Source organism: Lates calcarifer, linkage group LG5, assembly GCF_001640805.2.
Source record: "Lates calcarifer isolate ASB-BC8 linkage group LG5, TLL_Latcal_v3, whole genome shotgun sequence".
In the NCBI taxonomy this organism is placed as follows: Eukaryota; Metazoa; Chordata; class Actinopteri; family Centropomidae; genus Lates; species Lates calcarifer.
This window is the reverse complement of record NC_066837.1, coordinates 16141571-16161228: the sequence shown is the minus strand read 5'-3', so window position 1 is coordinate 16161228 and position 19658 is coordinate 16141571. Positions and strand designations below refer to the sequence as shown.

The 19658-nt window shown below is 41.5% G+C and overlaps 1 protein-coding gene across 1 annotated transcript in view; it reads right to left on the bottom strand.

Annotated features, from left to right (window-relative positions):
* ptprdb (protein tyrosine phosphatase receptor type Db) overlaps positions 1 to 19658 on the bottom strand; it is a 136749-nt gene that overhangs the window by 15124 nt on the left and 101967 nt on the right. Inside the window, 22 exon segments of the mRNA XM_051070669.1 lie at positions 1585 to 1708; positions 3861 to 3958; positions 4555 to 4596; positions 4703 to 4815; positions 5499 to 5510; positions 6348 to 6508; positions 6602 to 6826; positions 7761 to 7851; positions 9527 to 9783; positions 10400 to 10494; positions 10895 to 11156; positions 11158 to 11483; positions 11780 to 11897; positions 12514 to 12540; positions 13689 to 13882; positions 15091 to 15393; positions 16315 to 16459; positions 16723 to 16868; positions 17100 to 17247; positions 17409 to 17534; positions 17884 to 18081; positions 18663 to 18772. Coding sequence (XP_050926626.1) covers positions 1585 to 1708; positions 3861 to 3958; positions 4555 to 4596; positions 4703 to 4815; positions 5499 to 5510; positions 6348 to 6508; positions 6602 to 6826; positions 7761 to 7851; positions 9527 to 9783; positions 10400 to 10494; positions 10895 to 11156; positions 11158 to 11483; positions 11780 to 11897; positions 12514 to 12540; positions 13689 to 13882; positions 15091 to 15393; positions 16315 to 16459; positions 16723 to 16868; positions 17100 to 17247; positions 17409 to 17534; positions 17884 to 18081; positions 18663 to 18772 — 3321 coding nt within the window.

The window sequence follows — 19658 nt, the reverse complement described above, 5'->3', positions numbered from 1 at the left end:
CACATACACCAAAACACAAAGTACACACGCGGACATACACATGGACGTGTACGCGTACATTCAGCCATGACCCGATTCTGCCGAAGTGGGACACAAAACTCCTTTTGAGTCGTCTGATAGCAGTTTACATTTAAAAAGATAGAAGCCAATGAGCAAACAGTAGAGTCCCGACAGGAAGACACTCCTGCAGCTGATTCTCCTCTGGCATCTTATTTTATGAGCACGACTCAGTCCCATACAGTCGTAAAACCCAGAGTCATCATCAAACACACACACACACACACACACACACACTCACACACACACACCACAGACACACACAGTGAAATGACAGAGGAGTGTGTGGTGTTTATACAACTTATTTTAAATAGGATAGAGACAGACGGTAAGAAGAGCTTCGAACATATGTTTATCAACCTCAGTCTTTAAAAGACAGCTTGGCTAAATGCTTTGATGTGCTACAACTTTATTGCAAGGGACTACAGCAGAAGCACTGTGCAGATAAAACAAACACACACACACACACACACTTCCATTTATTTGGTGGCTACACTGGCTTGGCAGAGAGTGTGTGTTCATGAATGTGTGGAGGAGACTGGGAGCAAACGTGCATATCTGTGCTTGTGCGCATCCTGGGCATGTGTTTTAAATCTATAGTGGAGTGTGTGTGTGTGTGTGTGTGTGTGTGTGTGTGTGTGTGTTTGTGTGTTTGGACATGCTCAAGAGTATATGTGTTTTCTAAGCTGAAAGAAAGACAGGCAGCCAGGGCTCCAGGACAGGCGGGGGTGGAAGGGCTGCTCACACATGCTCTGCCCAGATAAGGCTCATCTGTTTGGGCTTGGCCTCCCACTGCCTCCCTCTCTACACATTGGAGCTGCCAGTTTCTCTGCCTCAGGTCTTTCCCAGCTGAGGTGGGTGAGTGCGCTTCAAAACGCACACTGAGAACAGGAATGGGACTATTTTCTCTCCTCATTTTAGACCGTTCAGAAAGCTCAAATCCAGGAAAATCGGCGCACCATGAAAATATATTAGCAACTGGGCTATAAATAAAGCGTGAGCCTAATTTATTTTCATAGATATTAAAATGGTCAAGTGAGAGACGGTATCTCTTGTATGATGTGGTGCCACAGTGGGTGGAAACAACAGTTTTTTTCACTCCTGAAACGATCATTTTCATGGTGAATATCTGATGCAGGCACAGTATTATGTATGCGCTGTGTGGGAACTGGCAATGAAACACATCTTTAGACTACTAATATCCCATTCGTCATGGATAACAGTTCTCACATGTACAAATTAACCCAGACACACTAAATGCATGTGTATGTAATACAGCACTCGTGATGACGCTCACTGACATAATGCACTCCCTCGCCTCTAACCCCAGCCTCAGCCATCACAACTAAAATGCCCAGTCTAAACCCTTAACATGTCCTTAACCCTGAAACCAAGTCATAAACCTCAAATGGCACTTTAAATAAGAGAGGACGTGCCCTCACTTCCTAAAAATGTCCTCCTTCTTGACATCTAACACAAGAGCGCTCACACGCCCACTCACACAAACACACTGGCAGAGTGTCTTACCCTCAATGCTGGAGAGTATGACCCTGGAGTGATCGTAGGCAATGACGTTAGCGTAGCGGTTCTTTGGTTTGTTGACCTCCAAGTTGGAGTTCTCCCATGTGAACTGCTGACCGGGGTCGACGGACTACAAGACACACAAGTCAAGGTCAGAGCAAAGAACAAAGAACAAAGAGACAGACTTGTAGAAATGTATTACAGTCCTTTCATTTCAAGTAGTTTTCAATAGTGTTTGCACGCTTTAGTCAAGTTTTTGTTTCCAGAAATGTTTTGATTCTATTAAAAAAAAAAAAAATCTAATTATTGGTTTTCAAACAGTCATACCAGCATGTGGTGTGTGAGTAGCATAATGCTCTGACAAACAGCCACAACATGCATGCTTCGGATATTCATTACAGCGGGGAAAAATCCTTTTCTTGTTTAAAAAGCTGAGAAGATTTTATTATCAATAAATCAAAGTTCACTTGTGTGAGAACCAGAGAACTAACCGTGTTGTGTTGTAAGACGTAGCATACTGCTGCTGTATCTACTGTCTGTACTATCATGCATACTTTATAAGGATTGCCATTTAAAATCAAGTGTTGGAATGGATGTTGTTATATCTTAAAGTCTGCTTCAAAATGGCATCTTAAAAAGGCAAGAACTGAACAATTCCATCAATATGTGCTTACAGGCATTATCCAGTGATGATGTACCATGACCCCACCATTAGAAACCAAGTACAAATTGAAAATTAACAAGGCTTTATTGATATTGGACAAGAATGCGGGAAAACGTGATATCCCATTTCTAGGAACAACAGCAGGGGTAGGGACTTTCCACTTTTGACGAAAAAACATAGCTACCAGAGAAAGATGATAAAAGCACAATAAATTCCTCTGGGAGAGAAAGGATGGTTGTGTTAGACCAACACATTAAGTTCCTGGAGGGTAATTACAGTGTAACCATTACTGTTAGCTGGGAGAGGCAGACATGAGGTCATTATGAGGCTGTCAATGGAGAGGGACGAAGAGGAGAGAGCCAGAGCAGTTTAGCAATTTTGAATATTTTATGACACATAATTATGGTTTGGTTGGGGGAAAAAAATGGACAGGGGTGGTACTGGATGAGTGTATATATGTGTGTATGTGTGTGTGTGTGTGTGTTTGAGGCTGCTTTCTGCGCACTGCCCAACATCATCATGTGTGTCTGATTATTACACCGCAATCGTTTCTGGCCCCTCTCTCTCTCTCTCTCTCTATCCCTCCTCCATCCATCTCTCTCATTCCCTCGTTAAGGGTTCAGCACCGAACAAAGCACACAGTCATGCAGAGAGAATGCGAGGCTCAACTGAGTGGTTCCAACTTACACCACAATTACATACGGCTTCTCCCTCACTGTCTCTTCCACCCTCCTTTACCCTGTCTCCTGACGCTTTTCTCCCTTAAACATCCTCGCTCTGTTTTTCTACTCTTTGCATAATGTGTCCTTGTCTTCTTCGCATATACGCATCTCTGTCACACACAATTTGTCTCTCTCTTGTGGTAGCCAATTAGAGCCGTATGTCTCATTCTTCACCCAGAGGCCGTCGGTTTAAACTGATTTTTTTTTTTTTTTTGCGAGGAAAAGAAAACATTTTTACCCCTTTAATAGCTCTCTGTGGAGCTCATTGTAATGCTGGCGCTATTTGCAACACAGCCAGGGAAATATTGGGAAATATTTCTACTGATGTTTTTTTTGTTATTGTTTGAGTACCACAGTTCAGCACACCAAGTTCAGGGACATTGTTATCTCCATGTAGAAGCTTTTTCTTGTTCCACATTAACTGTGCTCCAAGTTGAAGAAAACTAATCAAGAAGCGTCTTCTTTTTACAGAGAGCACTTGCCTCCTGTATCTTTTTGACAAGCTTGCTCTCTGTTGCTGCTGCTTTATTTCCATCTTCTCTTTTTCTACTAGAGGATAGAAATGAGGGCTTGATAACCATCTGGCTGTAAGCAAACTCTCTCTGAGCTTGCAATTTCAATTTCCCTCTTACATTTGTATAGATAACAACAAGACAGTAGAGAGAGGGAAATGTGCTTTATCTTGTATCGTTCTATGAAGATGAATCAAAGTGCAACTTAACTGCAGAGACGACATGAGGCTGAATCTACAACACTTGGCATTGAAATTGAAACCGTACCAAAAAAAAAAAAAATAGAAAAAAGGATGAGTCAAAGATAAATATATGTGTGTGTGAATGCATCAAAGCCATTTCCCAAGTTAAAGATTTTCAGGGACAGATAATCAGCATTCCTACCTCGTACTCTTGAGAGAACTTGAGATTGTCGTTTGCCTTGAGGCGCTCAATGTGATCTGCCAGCTCTGAGATGGGGACGGGCGGGTGACTTGCCATGCCTGTTGAGCACAGAAAGAGAAGAAAAAAAAAAGAAGAGACCATTTTGATACACGTACAGCTAAACTCTTCTGGAGGAAAATGTTAAGAGTTAGGATTCTCAGAGGATGTGTTGTTTAGTGTTCTGTCCATGGTCAGCGAAGGAAGCAAATGGAAGTGGTTTTTTTTTTTTTTGTTAAGTGACCATTTTCTCTCTAGGCAGACAGAAAGAACAATGTGCGTGTTCTGAAAGTTACTGAGGCACAATAACATGTCCTCAGAGTAAATGCACACTGCTGGTGAAGATAAAAAAAGACTATGACACAGGCAGTTAAAACATTTAGCATGACAAAAATAATATTAGGGTCTTTGAATAAGTATTCCAGAGGCGTTTTGATGAAATGTTGTCAATTCAAGCAGCTTCATCCTATTTGGGATGGACAGTTAGTTAGCATGAAAATGGGATAGAGAGAGGGAAAGAAAGAAAGAAAGAAAGAAAGAAAGAAAGAAAGAAAGAAAGAAAGAAAGAAAGAAAGAAAGAGAAAATAAATGTGGGAGGAGGGAAAATAATGATAATAGAGAGAGGAAGAGGATCTGTGGTGGACTAAGACCAACTAACTTGACAAACGTCGATAACCGCGGTACACTGATACACGGTAGGCTGAAAAGGGAAACAACACCGGGGTTAATCCTATCTATACAAACACAACCAATACATCCAACTACATAGAGATGGGTGAATCTGTGCACAGGTGTGTCCAGTCTACCTGGAGTCTGGAAGTTAATTCTGCGTAGCTCCACAGGATCAGTGGGATGGTGAGACGACATGGCTTTGCTGCAGGGAAAACTGCCCTTCCTGCCTTCAGCCTCAGCTCTTTTCCTGGAGTAAGATAAATCAACAAACAGCATTTGCATGAAACTTGACCTTTTACTGCATGAAAAAAGCTGAATGTAGGAAAATGTGGGATTTGTAAACTTAAGCATAACCTCACTTTTGGGGATTTGTATTGCAATGAATGGACTACAATAATGTTAGTTAAAATTGCTACTTGAACATTTACAAGTACAGCAGGTAGAGTAATTCTTAGGAAATTTCAGTTTCAAAGGTTTGGCTGACTGCTGGTTTAGCATAGTAGCTTTTAATATGTTAATGACCACCTCATTGTCTGAGATGGTGGCAGGTGTCTACTTTTGTTCATAGTCTCCTTTGGAGTTAGAGGTGACATCTATTCTAGGATTTTCTTTGCTTTTACACACTTTTTTTTAAGTTAATGCTATTAAAATGAAAAACCTTGTGCAGTGCAGTGGCCACTGTTTTCTACTGTGACTGTTAACAATGTGATATTATGCCCACATCTTTGTCCAGTGCACTGGCTAAATTTACCATACACAATTTCTCCAGTGCACTCAAGGCCTACGTACTACACATCATTATCATCAAAGAAACATCAGGGTAATCCTGACACTATTGGGATCTATCATCTTAAGTATTTGTTGCAAAGGTTTTTCAAGGAAAGTGCCCCTTTAGGACAGAGGAAATGGTAATAGGTAGTGTTTGTTTACCTGTCAGGTTTGCTGGATCCAAACAGGGAGAGGGGCAGATAAAAGAACAGACAAGGATGAATAACATTAGTGTCCAACCAAAAAAGAAAGAAAACAAAAAAACATCAGGGACTAAAAGCAAAGCTGAACTCATCATTCTATCCCTCTCATTGTGTTAGATATGTAAAATATCACCTCCCATAGACACAAGAATGAACCATGAACATAAATCAGAATGACAAAAAAGAGCATCCCCCCTGTTTTCACACAACACTGCATACACATTATCACCCAGCGCACCCTCGCGCTGGGACATCTACTACATAATAACATGCTGGAAACACATCTTAAAGTGCAACTCAGCTACAAGTGAGACATTAATGGCTGCAGACCACCACAGGTTGCACTGCGAGGCTTATGAACTTTAGATTATTACCATCAAGGTTAATAACTTTGCTATGCTGCATCGGTCACAGCAATTATCCATGTGCATTAACAAAGCTCTAGCTAGAAGATCAGATGATTATCATGAATAATGCAAATGGTTGATAATGTTCTTCCCCTGTCTGCTCTGTTAGCTAACTTTGCTCCCTGTATTTAGATTTAAAAATAGACTACAGAGAAAACTTGTTAGCTAAATTCAACCATGATTAGTAACAGGAGGCAGAGGGGAAGAAAATGAGTAAATCCAAGGAGAGTATCTTTTGTCCTCCTGTGAAGCCTTAAAACTGTCTTTCTAATTATTATCTTCTTTTCATATTGACCAAAACTCTTCATCTTTCACCCTGTCTCTTTTTCGATTTTCTTTCTCCTTCTCTTACCAACCCAGTGATTTTTTAAATTGTCCTTACTTCTTCAGGCTGTCCTTACCTCTTGAAGAGGAGAATGGCAATGACGATACAGACGATGAAGATGACAGCCAGCACAGGCCCCACCACCCACAGCAGCCCCTCCTCTTCGTCAACCATCGGCTTTGGATCCACGTCCAGTGAGGTCACGGGGTCAGAATAAGGGCTAGTGGCATACATAGTCTGCAGGAAGACACGGTTTAATTGTGCTTCTCCACATATAAATTGGGTAAAACTGTTTTTAGATGGATGAACTGTGTGTGTTTTTTTACTCACATTCTCAGAGAGGTCTAGCAGCGCGAGCACAAAGAACACGTACTCCTGTCCATTTTGCAATGGACGATTGCGGAAGTCACCATAGTTTCGTCCATCACCCAGGGTGAACTCCAGGGGAAGGGTCTTAAAGTGAGCAGTGACATAGGCCCTGGGATCTGATTGGCCAGCCTGTCTGCGGATGCGAAGGGCACGACTGACACTCGTCCTGTTGATCTCTTTCAAGAGCTGAGATGAAAGCAAGCAGAGGACAGGTTGATATCAATAAACAGACGAGAGGTGAGAAAGACAGGACGCCGGATGAGGTATAGAGAATTGAAACAAAGGTAGCAACGGGTTTGACAGAAAATATAAGAGATGATAGAAAATGGGAGAATAAAACCATCAAATGATTATAATTTTCATCTATGCCAAGTTCAAACAAAGTGCAACATCAAAGGCCATCAGTCTCTCAATTCAACAATATAATAAGCAATATAGTCATACTTCTGCAAGTGTAATATTATTTTCATTTGCTTGATATTTGGAGATTGACAAAAAAACAGAAGGAAAAAAAAGAAAAGAAAAGAAAGCCGGCTTGGAAAAGAAAGGAAGTTTTGGCAATTTTACCCCACACAAAAACCCTCATCAGTGAAGGAACAATGGGCTGTATGGGGCATTATCAGCTAAGCACAAATGTCTTCATCATCAACTGAATTGCTGCCGCATTTACCCACTGAGACAGTGGGCACCATAAAAACTCTATTGAAACTAATATCACACATGAATGTGCTTTCAGAGCATCATAATGAGGTGAGGATGAAGATGAAGTCTTTAGAAAAAGGCAGGAAGTGGAATTAGATGGGAAATGGCATGTGAAAGTATTGTTTGGATTGAACGGGCAGTGGTTGGCCAGGTCACCTTTATATAATATGATACAAATAGTTGGATATAACTGAGGCAAAAACCCTGCCAAAAGACTCAGCACATATCTTTGTTTACATAACCTTATTACAGCACCAGGCCTATACTTTTTCATCTATTTGTGTATCTGCTCCTCATCATATTTCATATTGATCATCTCCATTCCCCCCAACATCACTATTACCATATGATAAGCTATTTATTATGACAATTATTTAGCTATTTATTGGTGTGAGACTCTGTCTAATGTATGTTTTACCTCATCCAGGTTCATCTGATCGGGCTCCTCCCAGGGATTCAAGAACTTCCCTCTCTGCTTCTTCAGTGGCACCACCACCACATAGTAACCCCTGAAACATAGCATGCACACGCTGGGTTTAGATTCAAGGAAATATACCATGAACCAGATATTTTGTTGGTGTCTCAGTCCCCGGAGAAACATCTGTGCTCGACATTTTGGGAAATAAACTAATTTTAGCTTGTTGCGGCTGTGGCTCGTGAGGTAAAGCAGGTCATCCACTAATCATAGTGTTGGTGGTTTGATCTCCAGCTGCTGCTGTTCACATGTCCATGTGTTCTTGGGAAAGACACTGAACCCCAAATTCCTCCCAGTGGTCAGGCCTGCACCTTACGTGGTAGCTCCTGAGCAATTTGGCTAGAAATGCTACATAATTTCAGCTATTTACCATTTATTTCCCCTTTCCTGAGCGTTGGATGAGAAGATACCACTCTCATGTCTGTACATTAAAAATGAATATACAGCTGGCAGCCTGTTAGCTTAGCTTAGCATTAAGACTGGAAACACAGGGAAACAGCCAGCCTTGCTTTGTCTGAAGGCAACCAAATCTGCTCAGTAATCAACACCATATATCTCTTGTTTGGTTAGTTTAATTACTGTTGTACTGTTAAATTACTGAGCTTAAGAGGTGCTGGTAGGCAGTTTTTGTTACCTTCAGACAGAGCCAGGCTAGCTGTTTCAAGTACTAAGCTAAGTCAACTGGCTGCTGGCTCGTCTTTACCGTATAAACATAAGAGTGGTATCAATCTTGTCATGCAGCAGAAGGAGGAGAAGCAGCAGCAGCAGCAGCAGCTCTGACACGTCACTGTAAGTCAGACAGTGAGGTTGTTTTTGGAACATGGAGCCACGTCTGAAGCCAAGTGTGAAACAACGACAATAATATCACTGGAGTAGGGAATTTTCAGTGGCAGTCTGACCACAAGAAGCCATCAAGCAACGAGGGCACAGACACCATAATCACCCATGTGTCCTCAGTAGATGACTCACTCCAGTGCTCCATGTGGACACTTATGCATTCACTGTGCTGACTTTGTGGTGTGGTACAGTAGAGAGTAGATTCCTTTCGGGTCAAATGTATGAAAATAAGAACTTACAGCTCTAAAACTGTAAAATGAAATGATATGTGTTTAAATCTGGCAAGTTTTGCATTTAGAGAAGACAGAAAAGTTTCTCAATCTCCAAAACAATGCTCATATTAAAAATAATAACTATATACTGTTTGTGTAACTATTGTTGGACCAAGTCACTTAAGCTGGGAAAGACTGAGAGACTGAAAGAGCAACATGCTCTCAAAAACACCCTAAAACACTCTTGGTGACAGAGATAAACTACAGGAAAATGGCTGTGAGAACATGTGAGTAGCATGCAGAGTAATTCAGGCAGTGCCTTAAGGATGAATAAGAAGAATTGCTTCCACTTGGTGTCTATATTTGCTCTTGGTTACAAAAAGCAGATACGATTATCAGCTTTGTGCTTCCATTTGGCCTGTTGTGGGAGTTCTCAGACTCGCTTTGCTGCCAACTCAGAGAAATCCCTCCTGATAGACCAATGAATGAAAAGCAGCATCAGGAGGAAATACTGAAATTACCTCACAGGGTCTACAGAACAATTAATTTGTTGAAAGCCTAACTGGAGCAAATTCTGCAGTTATCACAACACTATTCATTAAACTAAACCAGATGTTTAAAATTCTCACCATCATCCCCCACTCCGATTTCCATCCCTACCTGACTTTAGCTGTAGTCTGCACAGTTGGTAGCTGCACAGTCACCATGCCGTCTGCGTTGGTTTTTCCCACCACCGTAGGTTTGGTCTTCAGGATGTCCGGTGCTGTGGTGGCAGTCACGCGGTGCTGCAGCCCCCCGGCGCTGTTGGCCCGGTTGGTGAGCAAAAAGGAGTATTGGGTGTCCGGCTCCAAGCCAGTGATCAGCTTCTGAGTCTGTTTACCGTCCACTTCAACAGACTGGCCCTTTCCATACAGGATCTGGACATGGGGTGGGTCACATCATTGAGTTATATTTAATGTTGTGTAGGATAAAACACACAGTACAGCACAGACCGCAAACTCTAGTTTATAACTGATAATAGTAACTGATACTTACTTCAGCAGAGTGAAGCAGGCATTTATTTGAACTATTATCAAAGTCTGTCCTTTACTTTGGTTTTCCTTGTTTTATATGTATATTTGATTATACTTTAGCACAAAGCCTCCCCGATTTACTTTTAATGCAAACTAAAAACTTCATTTATTTTACATTAAAGCTTTCCAACAGTTCAAAGAGCATAGTCAATTCATGTCCCTGCAGACTTTATCAGTTGTCAAACAAGAAGAGCTGAGTTTCATCAGCATCAGCTGAACGCCAAGGAAACTGGACAAAATAGTTGGAAATGATAGAGTCAATTATGCTGAAATTACCACATGAACCATTATAGAACATGTAATTTCACCCCCTGTCCCCTTTTTATTATATCCCCATTTATTATATTTATTTGAGACCTGGCTATATTTACTCATACACTATTTGACACCTGGCTGTTATTTTTGAAATGCATTCTTTATTTAACTATGTTTAAAAATGGTAAAGTACAAATCCACTTACAGTGAAGGGTTGGGCGGGGTTCTTGTCTCGGATCTCCCAGGACAGCAGAACAGAGTTCTTCATGGCTGCTTTTACTCTGAAGTTGGTGGCAAAAACTAAAGTTCGAAAGAAGAAAAAAATAAAAGAAAGAAACAAAGAGCATGAATATGATTCCAACAGTCTCATTTAGCCTCTCTGCTGAACCAAACATAATGGCCTTACCTGTGTATCATTCTCTAGTATCAATCTCAAGCTAGCTATGTGCTCTGTTCAACACAGAGTGAGTGTGACTGGACAGGGATACTCGCCCAAGACCCAAGACTCTTACCTTGATTTGGGAAAAGGACGTTGGGTCTAAGACTACGGTGACAAGACAACGAAAAAGGACACTTAGGATGCTGTCATATGATGTTGTGTGTCCGAGCGTGTGTGTGTGTGCATGTTGTGCTGTTAGGAAGCATGTCTTGCATCTTGAGCAGTGAGGATGAGTTGTTAGAAATTGAGTTTGAGTCCTACCTTGGTCTAGCCGCTGCGTCCTAAACTGGACACTGGGGCTGTACGGCCCAGGGCCGACAGCTGTGAATGCACACACCCTGACATCATACACAGTATCGGCACTCAGACCCTCCAACAACACACTCGACCCTGGAGTGGGCACCACAACTTCTGAGGCATTCCCTCGACTGTTTATATCCTTGTACAGCACTGAGTACTTCACAATTTTCCCATTTTGCTCAATAAGGGGGACTGATTTCCATGCCAGTTGGAGGGCAGTGGACAGAAGCCTCCTCAGAGATTATATTTTCTGGGTATCCACTTGGGGCATCTTCTGGAGTAGTCACCTCTCTTACCGCCTCCTCTCCATAGCCCATTTTGTTACGGGCAGAGAGTCTGAACACATAGTTAGCTCCCTTGTGGATGTCCTGGGCGGTGTAGTGGTTCTCCTTGGTGGGGAACTCCACCACCGTAAAGGGAAGGACGTCGATACGGCCAAAGGTGAGGCGGTACCCGAGGAGGGGGGTGGGTGGGTTTGGTGGTGCGTACCACTGAAGCAGAGCAGTACCTGAGTCAGTGGCACTCACCATGAGTTTGGGTTTCTCAGGCACTGGAGAGGGAAACAGGGAGACCAGGAGAGAGAAAATGATGGAGAAATAATTAGAGAATAATTGCAAAGCACATTACTCATAACCTCAAGCAAGAATATAAAATATGCTTAATATGGCACCAAATGACTGGCTTCTAACTGGCACAGCAAGGTGTGACAGAGTGAGACATAAACCAATTCAATGATTTAATGGCCTCTAATGATAATTAGTGATGCTATTGTCTCAAAGATCATTAGTGGCTGTGTGTGTTTGTATGTGCTTTAGTCTTTCAGTACGTCTGCATAGACACACTTACGTGGCAGGGCAGTGCAGACTGAAACAGGTTTGCTGCGAGCACCATCGCCTTTGGCAGTATAAGCCCCCACTGATACAGAGTAGGAAGTGTCTGCCTTCAGGTCTCCGAGAACCACCTCCTGCAGGACAACAAAAAGTAATGTCAGCTGTAAAAAGGCAGCTTCTTTTGTGTGCCCTCGGGGCAATGACCAGAGCTTCGATTTAATAAAAAAGTCTGGGTCAAACTGGTTAAAACCAGTCAAAAAGGTGCAACCTCACAAAAAAGTACTATGCTATGCTTTTCTTTCCTAATAGTGTACCAGTACAGACAGTTGTTCTGCTCTTTTTTCAGGCCAGGAATTACATTTTGAAGTTATTTTTCTTTCTATGTACTATATCAAATGATCTCAACAGAGCTCTAAATATGGCCCATTCTCTACACAAAATGTCATTTAACAACACAGACACTCAAAACTAATTTTTATTTGTCTCCATCTAAACACTAAACGCAATATTTTCTTCATTTCTTGGCCTGTGGAAAGCATAAATAATATTTTAGCAATATCCACAAATTACTCTTTGTGTTTTTCCAGGGTCCTTTATTAAAAATCTTGGAGAGCACAGAATGTAGGATTTTTTAAGCCCTTGCTCTGGTCCTGGGAGATTTTAAAGCTACAATCTCATAAATATGACTCATCTACTCCCCATGCTTTGTTATTATTATTAGAAAATAGCCTTAAAGAGAGGTTTACTCACGTATTCAGTTGAGTCATCATATTCCCACTGGACAATGGCATAGCATAGAGAAAAGAGAAAAAAGAGAGCAAGACACAGTTCTTAATATTTGGGATAAAATATAAAAGGCCTCTTCATTTGTGTTTTTTCTAAACTTGAACCGCATGCACCAAACTATCATTATGAAATTATCAGCTGTGTTGCGCAGGTTTAAATGGATGTGGAACGGTCCACTATCTATCCTGGACATACATTTAATAATGCTCTAAATGTACAAAAATGAAGCGTGTCTGACCTGACCAGATCAGGCAACATGTATAGGCTGGAATCTTTTTATTTCAAAGGAAGAGTTTGACATTTTGTGATATCCACTGTTTCCTTTCTTGATAAGAGTCAGAAGAGAAGATTAATCTCACTCTCATGTTTGTTTGCTATATGTGAAGCTACAGCCAGCAGCTGGTTAGCTGGTTAGCATAAAGACTAGAAACAGCATCTGTGCCAAAACTTGTTTGTGTAAAAACGGTTGATGATTAAACAAACATGATATTCTGTGTTAATTAAGTTTTTACCCTTCAGGCAGCGTCAAGTTAGGTTGTTTCCTCATTTCCAGTCTTTATGCTAGTGCTTTGTGCTAAGTCTCTAAGCTAACAGGCTGCCAGCTGTAGCTAACAGACACATATGAGAGTTGTATTGATCTTCTCATCTAACTGTCAGCAAATATTGAAATATTCCTTCTTTAGCAAGGTTTCTGCTCTATTTATTTGGTGATCATTCATAATTTCTAATTATTTTTAACACAGTCATGTGTCATAGAGGAACGTTGATGCAGAAGTAGTGACAGATTGCTGCAACAGATTGCTGAACTGTGTGTTGTGCAGTTGTACAGACAAAGAATAAGAAAAAAAAATCAGGCAAAAATGTTTATCCTATCTACAGTAATAACCAGATGGCCACATGCTGGCTCTCTCATCTGTAAAATATATCCCTATAAGCCCATGTGCTGGGGAAAACTCTAATAATAATAATAATAATTTCTTGGTGGCTTTAGTCAACTATAATTCACAATAAATGTTAATGTACATTAAATGAAACAGTGCACATATAAAATATTGCTTTTGGTTTTTATTTGGCATTCATACAGTCCCTGAAACAGTTAATTTGATTTTAAGGTATTAGAGAGTTTATGTTAGTGTTACCTGTGAGTCCTCTATGAGGATGTCCTTGATGAAGGGCTGACCCTGCGGCTCACCGTAGTTCATCCTCACATAGTGGACTTGGTAGCCTCTGATCTGACCATGCTGCCGTTCGGGTGCCGGTGCTCGCCATTTTACCCTAATGGCCGAAGCGTTCACAGTCTCTGCCTCCACTCCTCGAGGAGGACCACTTGGAACTAAAAATGCATTTTGGAATAGAGGTCAAGGGTCATAGATGATGGGCACTCAAACCTCTCAAGTAAAGGCCTTCACTTAAGTGAAGTTTTATTTTCTAATCAAAAATAGATTGGTTTTAGGGGCAGTTTTAAAAAAATTACTCAAAAGCTGAAAAAATTTAAAAATACAACCCTCCAAAAAGTCTAAAACTGCTCTGATGTCTTGGAAAAAAGTCAAAATAGTAAAAAAATGGGAGTGCTTGAGGAAAAACATGGAGGAAAAAAGCAGTGGAGGATAAGAAGCAAATGTAGAGAAAGATAAGAATGACAGATAGAAAAGGATTTGTTGCCAGGGGCAGATAAACAGTGGCAGGCAGTCAAAGAGAAAATACTGTTATCAAGAAAAAACCTCTCTCGTGCTGCCAAGAACTACACTGAAAGGAAAAAAAAACTTCCAGCCACCTCTTGCTATCTGACTGACCCACGCATAAGCACCCTAAAGAAAGCTGGAGTCAGGAAAATTTCTTAGTGGAAAGATTGGGAGAATGGGATATTAAGCATGAATATATAAAAAAATATGACTACAAAAATATTATAAACTGCTCTAAGCACAATAAAGTACATTGATTAAAAGTTAGCTTTGGAGATATTCAAATAGTTTTCAAGGAATTGGAGAGAAGTTGGAAGGGCAGACAGTCAGTCAGAAAGAAAAGCCAAGGTGAGGAAAGGCCAAGGTACAGCTATTGCCAAAGGGTTTGTCTTGGTATTGTTAGTCGGGGATATTGTTATGCAAAGACAGGGAAATCCCAAACACCCCTTTCCCAAAAAAGAGGGGATTTTAGAAGAAAGGGAAAAGAGCGGAAAAAAGATGCTGGTAAAAAAAGAGGATAAAAATGGCTGCTGGGGAAAAAAGGGTTGCTGTTGACAAGAGAAATCAGCGGTGAGGGAGTAGCAGGAGGAGGTTTCCGGATGTTGGAGGTTTCTGCCAGTTATGAAGGAGTAAGGGAGGTTTTCAAAACTGGAGGGTCTGACAGTAGCTCTTAAAAGCATCATCCGTTTAGACTGCGGCTCAGGAATAGACAAACTGCCTTGGCTGGCCAGTGGCAGAAGCTTGGTTTTAATTTAGGTTGCTTTGAGCTCATTAGTGCTATGTTAGTGAGAGTGAAGTAACCATTGTTAGTCGGGGCGGACCATCCTAAGACAGGCATGGGGTTTGTTTTGGAACATACCATCCTCCTCTGTGCGGATAAGCAGCTGTAAACTTTCTGGTCCATCCCCAGCTTCCGTCTGCGCTCGTATCGTTATGCCATACTCAGTCCATTTCTCCAGGTTCTCCAGGAGATAGGGAGAACTCTCCGGAGGAATTCCATCAATTCTTTTAGACGTTTTGTTGCCCTCTGTGGTGGAGTACTGGATGGAGTATCCCGTAATGATGCCGTTCTGAAACTCCAGAGGAGGTGGAGCCCAACTTACCAGGAGGCTGGTAGAACTGGGACTGGTGCATGTGATGTCCTGGGGAGGTGCTGAAGGAACTGATCGGCCAGTTTCGAGGAAGCACAGTAGGGGGGTTTGTTTGGGTAAATGTTATTTTGAATGGTGTGTGCAAGTTGTTATTGGTGGGTGGAGAGGTGAGGGAGTGAGGTTTGCCGTGGAAGAATGGGGATGAAATTTGAGCAGATGAGAGACAGAGAACAAAAGACAAAGAAACATAAAATGAAAACAAAACACTGGAGAACTGAAGTTTGTACGAAAAATGACCCTGTGACTAGAAAGCAAGATGGCTGAACAAAGATACTGAATGATGGGTGTCAACTTCTGCTCTGGTAGAAATGTTTGATCAATGAAAACGAGTGAATGACTTAAAAGAGATGCGACACAAAAACACTGACTAGACCTTTAACATACAAACATACCTTCCCATAACTTACTTGTCCTTACAGCCTACCCAAGCCTCTGTGCTTGATCCATCATGGAGTCCTCATCATCTCTATCTACAAACCTCTGGCGTCTTACCTTGTTTTCACTGAATCTCTTACAGACCTCAGGTTGATAGCCAACAAATTAAGTATTGCTATGAGTCATAACTAGTTGCTTGGTAATGTATTTGTTGAAATATCTTTTCTGAGGTTAAATTCTGGAGATCATAAGTCAGTAATCTGGTGTTATATTTGTTGAAATATCAAGTCTGAGGTCAGTCAAGGTCTGGATTGACAGCCCCTTTTGTGACAATGCAAAAAAGCAACGGAGGCCAAATGTTTTTACCTAATGCTGTTTGTAACATACAAATTTATGATCAGATCTTTCATTACATTTATAGGCGGTTCAGTTTTTGTTTCAGTTGTCATTTTTGCATTGTCAGAATTGAAAGCTTTCTCTCTCCCAAACATACACACACACGCACACACACTCTCACACACACACTCACACACAGCAGTGTGTGCGGTTAGACCTACGCGTCTGTGGTGTGTCGATGGACACTTCGTTGGTATATGCCCCGATTCCATGTTTGCTCCTGGCAGCCAGCTGGAAGGTGTAGGTGGAGAAAGGCTTCAAGTTCTTCAACAGGTAGGAGGTGGTCGGCTCAAAGCTAATTTTCTTCTGAAGGGATGTGAAAACAACAGGACGGTGGAAGACGTCAAGGTTGTGAGGAAAACAAAAGAAAAAGGTTGCATTACCTATTAACTACAGTGTTTAAAAAAAAAGCACAGACTTTTCAGTTAATTTTTAATATCAACATCAATTCATCTCCTGTCTACCCAACCGTCCATGCATCCAGTCATACATCTGTCCTTTCATCTGTTATCATCCATCTGACCATACATCCAGAAAAAACTTCCTGTCAGCCACCACACCATTCTTACCTCCTCTGTGTCGTCAGCTCGTCGGTAGACCAGCTCATATCCTGTGATCTGGTTGTCAGGGCCTCCCTGGGGCGGGGCCACCCAGGACAAAAGGATGCTGGTCTCAGACTTGGCCTCGCCCTTAAACTCTGAAGGTTGGGATGGAACTGGGGAGTTGCAGAAAAGCAGGATTAGCAAAAAGAGAAGAAAGACCACATATGCATTTTCTTTCTTTTGCTCTTGCAGATGCCATTTGGTTGATGCTTGTAGTTTTCCTACAGGATGATGAGTGCACACATTTTCAGTGGAGCATGGTGCATCTGTCTGATATGAGCACACACACTCACACAGACACACACACAAAATCTGATATTTGTTTCTCTCTTCCTGTCTCTTACCTCCAGTCTTGGCTATAATCTGCAGGTCCTGGGACAGGGGTCCATCTCCTACAGAGGTGAAAGCCAGCACTCTGATGTAATAAGTCTTGTTCGGAGTCAAACCCTGGATGGTGATGAAGTTGGCGCTGCGCACCATCTGCTTCTCCCACTGCACAACACAAACACACAGCACGATGCATGAATGCAAGTCGACACACAGATGCACGCTTGTGTATCAGACACGCGCAGGCAACACGAGTTATCAGTCGACTGTTATTAACAGAAAGTAACAACAAAATTAAACGAAACCATGCACGAGCAGGTACACACCTGGTTGACTGGCAGCATGTTGTCTGAGGTGTAGTACACTCTGTAACCGACCACCTGTCCGTTAGGCTCCTCTGGTTCATCCCAGTGGATGATTGCTGTTGTTGTGCTCAGCATACGACCTCTGACCTGCAGGGCAAACAGGAGGAACTTCAGCAAAACCACACTGGGATAAAATGTACTGAAGTTTTTACCATAAAAGGTTTTGTTGAAAGAAGTTGGGGGAGAGCAAGTTGAGGCTAGCTTTAATTAAATTACACACTTAAATCGGGATTTATGTAACACACTGCATTGTCACTCAAAATAACAGACAGCTAATTATATTGTATAACAGCCAAACTTGAGGTGAAGTTTTTCTATGAGAAAACAATTATAAAAGATTGAAATAAGTGCTGAACCATAAAGGCAACTTGTTTTTCAAACAGAGTCAGAGTACTGTGAAAACTTGAGCCTTGTCAAATCCAGGCATCATCCAGACCTGTCGAGGAGGCGAGGAGGGGGCCTGCTCGGCCGTGCGAGCCTCCACCACGTCGCTGGAGGGGCCCTGGCCGATGGTGTTCACGGCCGCCACCCGAAAGTCGTAGTGGGAGTAAGGGCTGAGGCCGCCTACACTGTAGCGCGTCGTGGCGATGCCATCAATCTCCTTATAGGGGTCCTCTGAGCCTTTGGCACGGTGCTGGAGAGGAACAGGGAAGAGAGAGGGAGAATATGTGGATTTAAAGCCGCATTAGCCATCTTTGTACAGAGGAAGCTCTACGTATAGCTCTATCTATACACATTACGGTAATGCACAAGAGAGTTACACCAATAAACTCAAAATACTGTGCTCTTGTTTTAGAACCACGATTCATGCCAAAACATAAACATAACAAGAGATACCACATATCTACGAGTGTCCTGGTTTTTGTGAATGAAGTATTCACTCACTGCTGTTTAAGTGTTTCATGTTTCATTCTCATATTTCAGTTCGTTACTCCTTGCGGGCAAAGAGTACCCACAAGACACCAGAATTTCATTTGAGCAATTTGGGCAATTTTATCACTATCAGGAGAGAAAAGAGGCTCTATTCTTTTGCAGCCCTACTTAGTGATTTAGTCAGTTAATAACAGTTTATGTTCATATAAAAATCTAGTGCAGCTTTAGCCCATTTAAGTTTAGTGTCTCAGAAATCTGTGTGCACTTGCAGCGATGCTGTGCGGTAGGTAGTGAATGGGTACAATGGCACAATGTGTACGTGCTTGTGTGTCTGTCACACACCTGTATGATATAGTAGGAGACAGGTTCAGGGTTGCCAGAGTCCCAGGTGAGCGTGATGCTTGTCGCAGTTCTCTCCGTCACCACAGGGGTGCCAGGAGCCTTCGGCAGAGCTAAAGGGGGAAAGAGCAAGAAAAATCACATGCACATCCCATTATAATTTGAAAATAAATAAATAAATAAATAAATCAGTTTAAAACTTTTAACTTGTTCTGATTGAAAAAGATGGAAACAATTTCATGATGACACCAGCTCAGAATCAGAATGATGCCATGACCATAATCCCTATACGACAATTAGAAATCCTGAAAAACAATTATGAACCAAATTAGTTCGACCACTGGACAAAACAAATCCTGACAGTTCAAAAACTTGTTATCTATTACTTCAAAGGGATTTTTAACTTGCCACATATTTAATCCAAATTAAGAACCGTGTATACTGACAAACTAAATGCAGATATGGTGATAACATCAAAATGGACCACCATAGAAAACAGCAGACAGAGAAAAATGATTGTGTGGCCAGCGTGAAACCTAAAAAGTGGAGACAGAAGACTGTTTTCTTATTGAATTCCTAAAATATTAACTAAATATTAAAATTTCCCGAAATACATAACAACGTAACACCAAAAAATGTTTCTTCCTTTCCATTTTGAGGAGAAGTTACAGGAAGTCTTTCTTCTTTAATATATTGTAACACATTTTTCCTTATTTCCTCTTTGGAGTAGTTCTCTCTTTATTTAAGCATTATGTCGAATATTCATGTATTTGGTGTATATATGTATCATAAAAGGGAATTACTTTACTTTCTTGTCTTACTTTTATTTCTTTTGTAATGGAAATTCTCTTTTAATTGCACTACACATCAAGTGTGCTTTCATAGACAGAAGGCACTGTTGTAGTGTCCCTTTTGCTCTTTTGAACAAAGTCATAACCAAAGTCTCACTTGAGGCAAGGTCAAACCATCCCTTCCTTTCTTCTTCACATACTCTCCTCT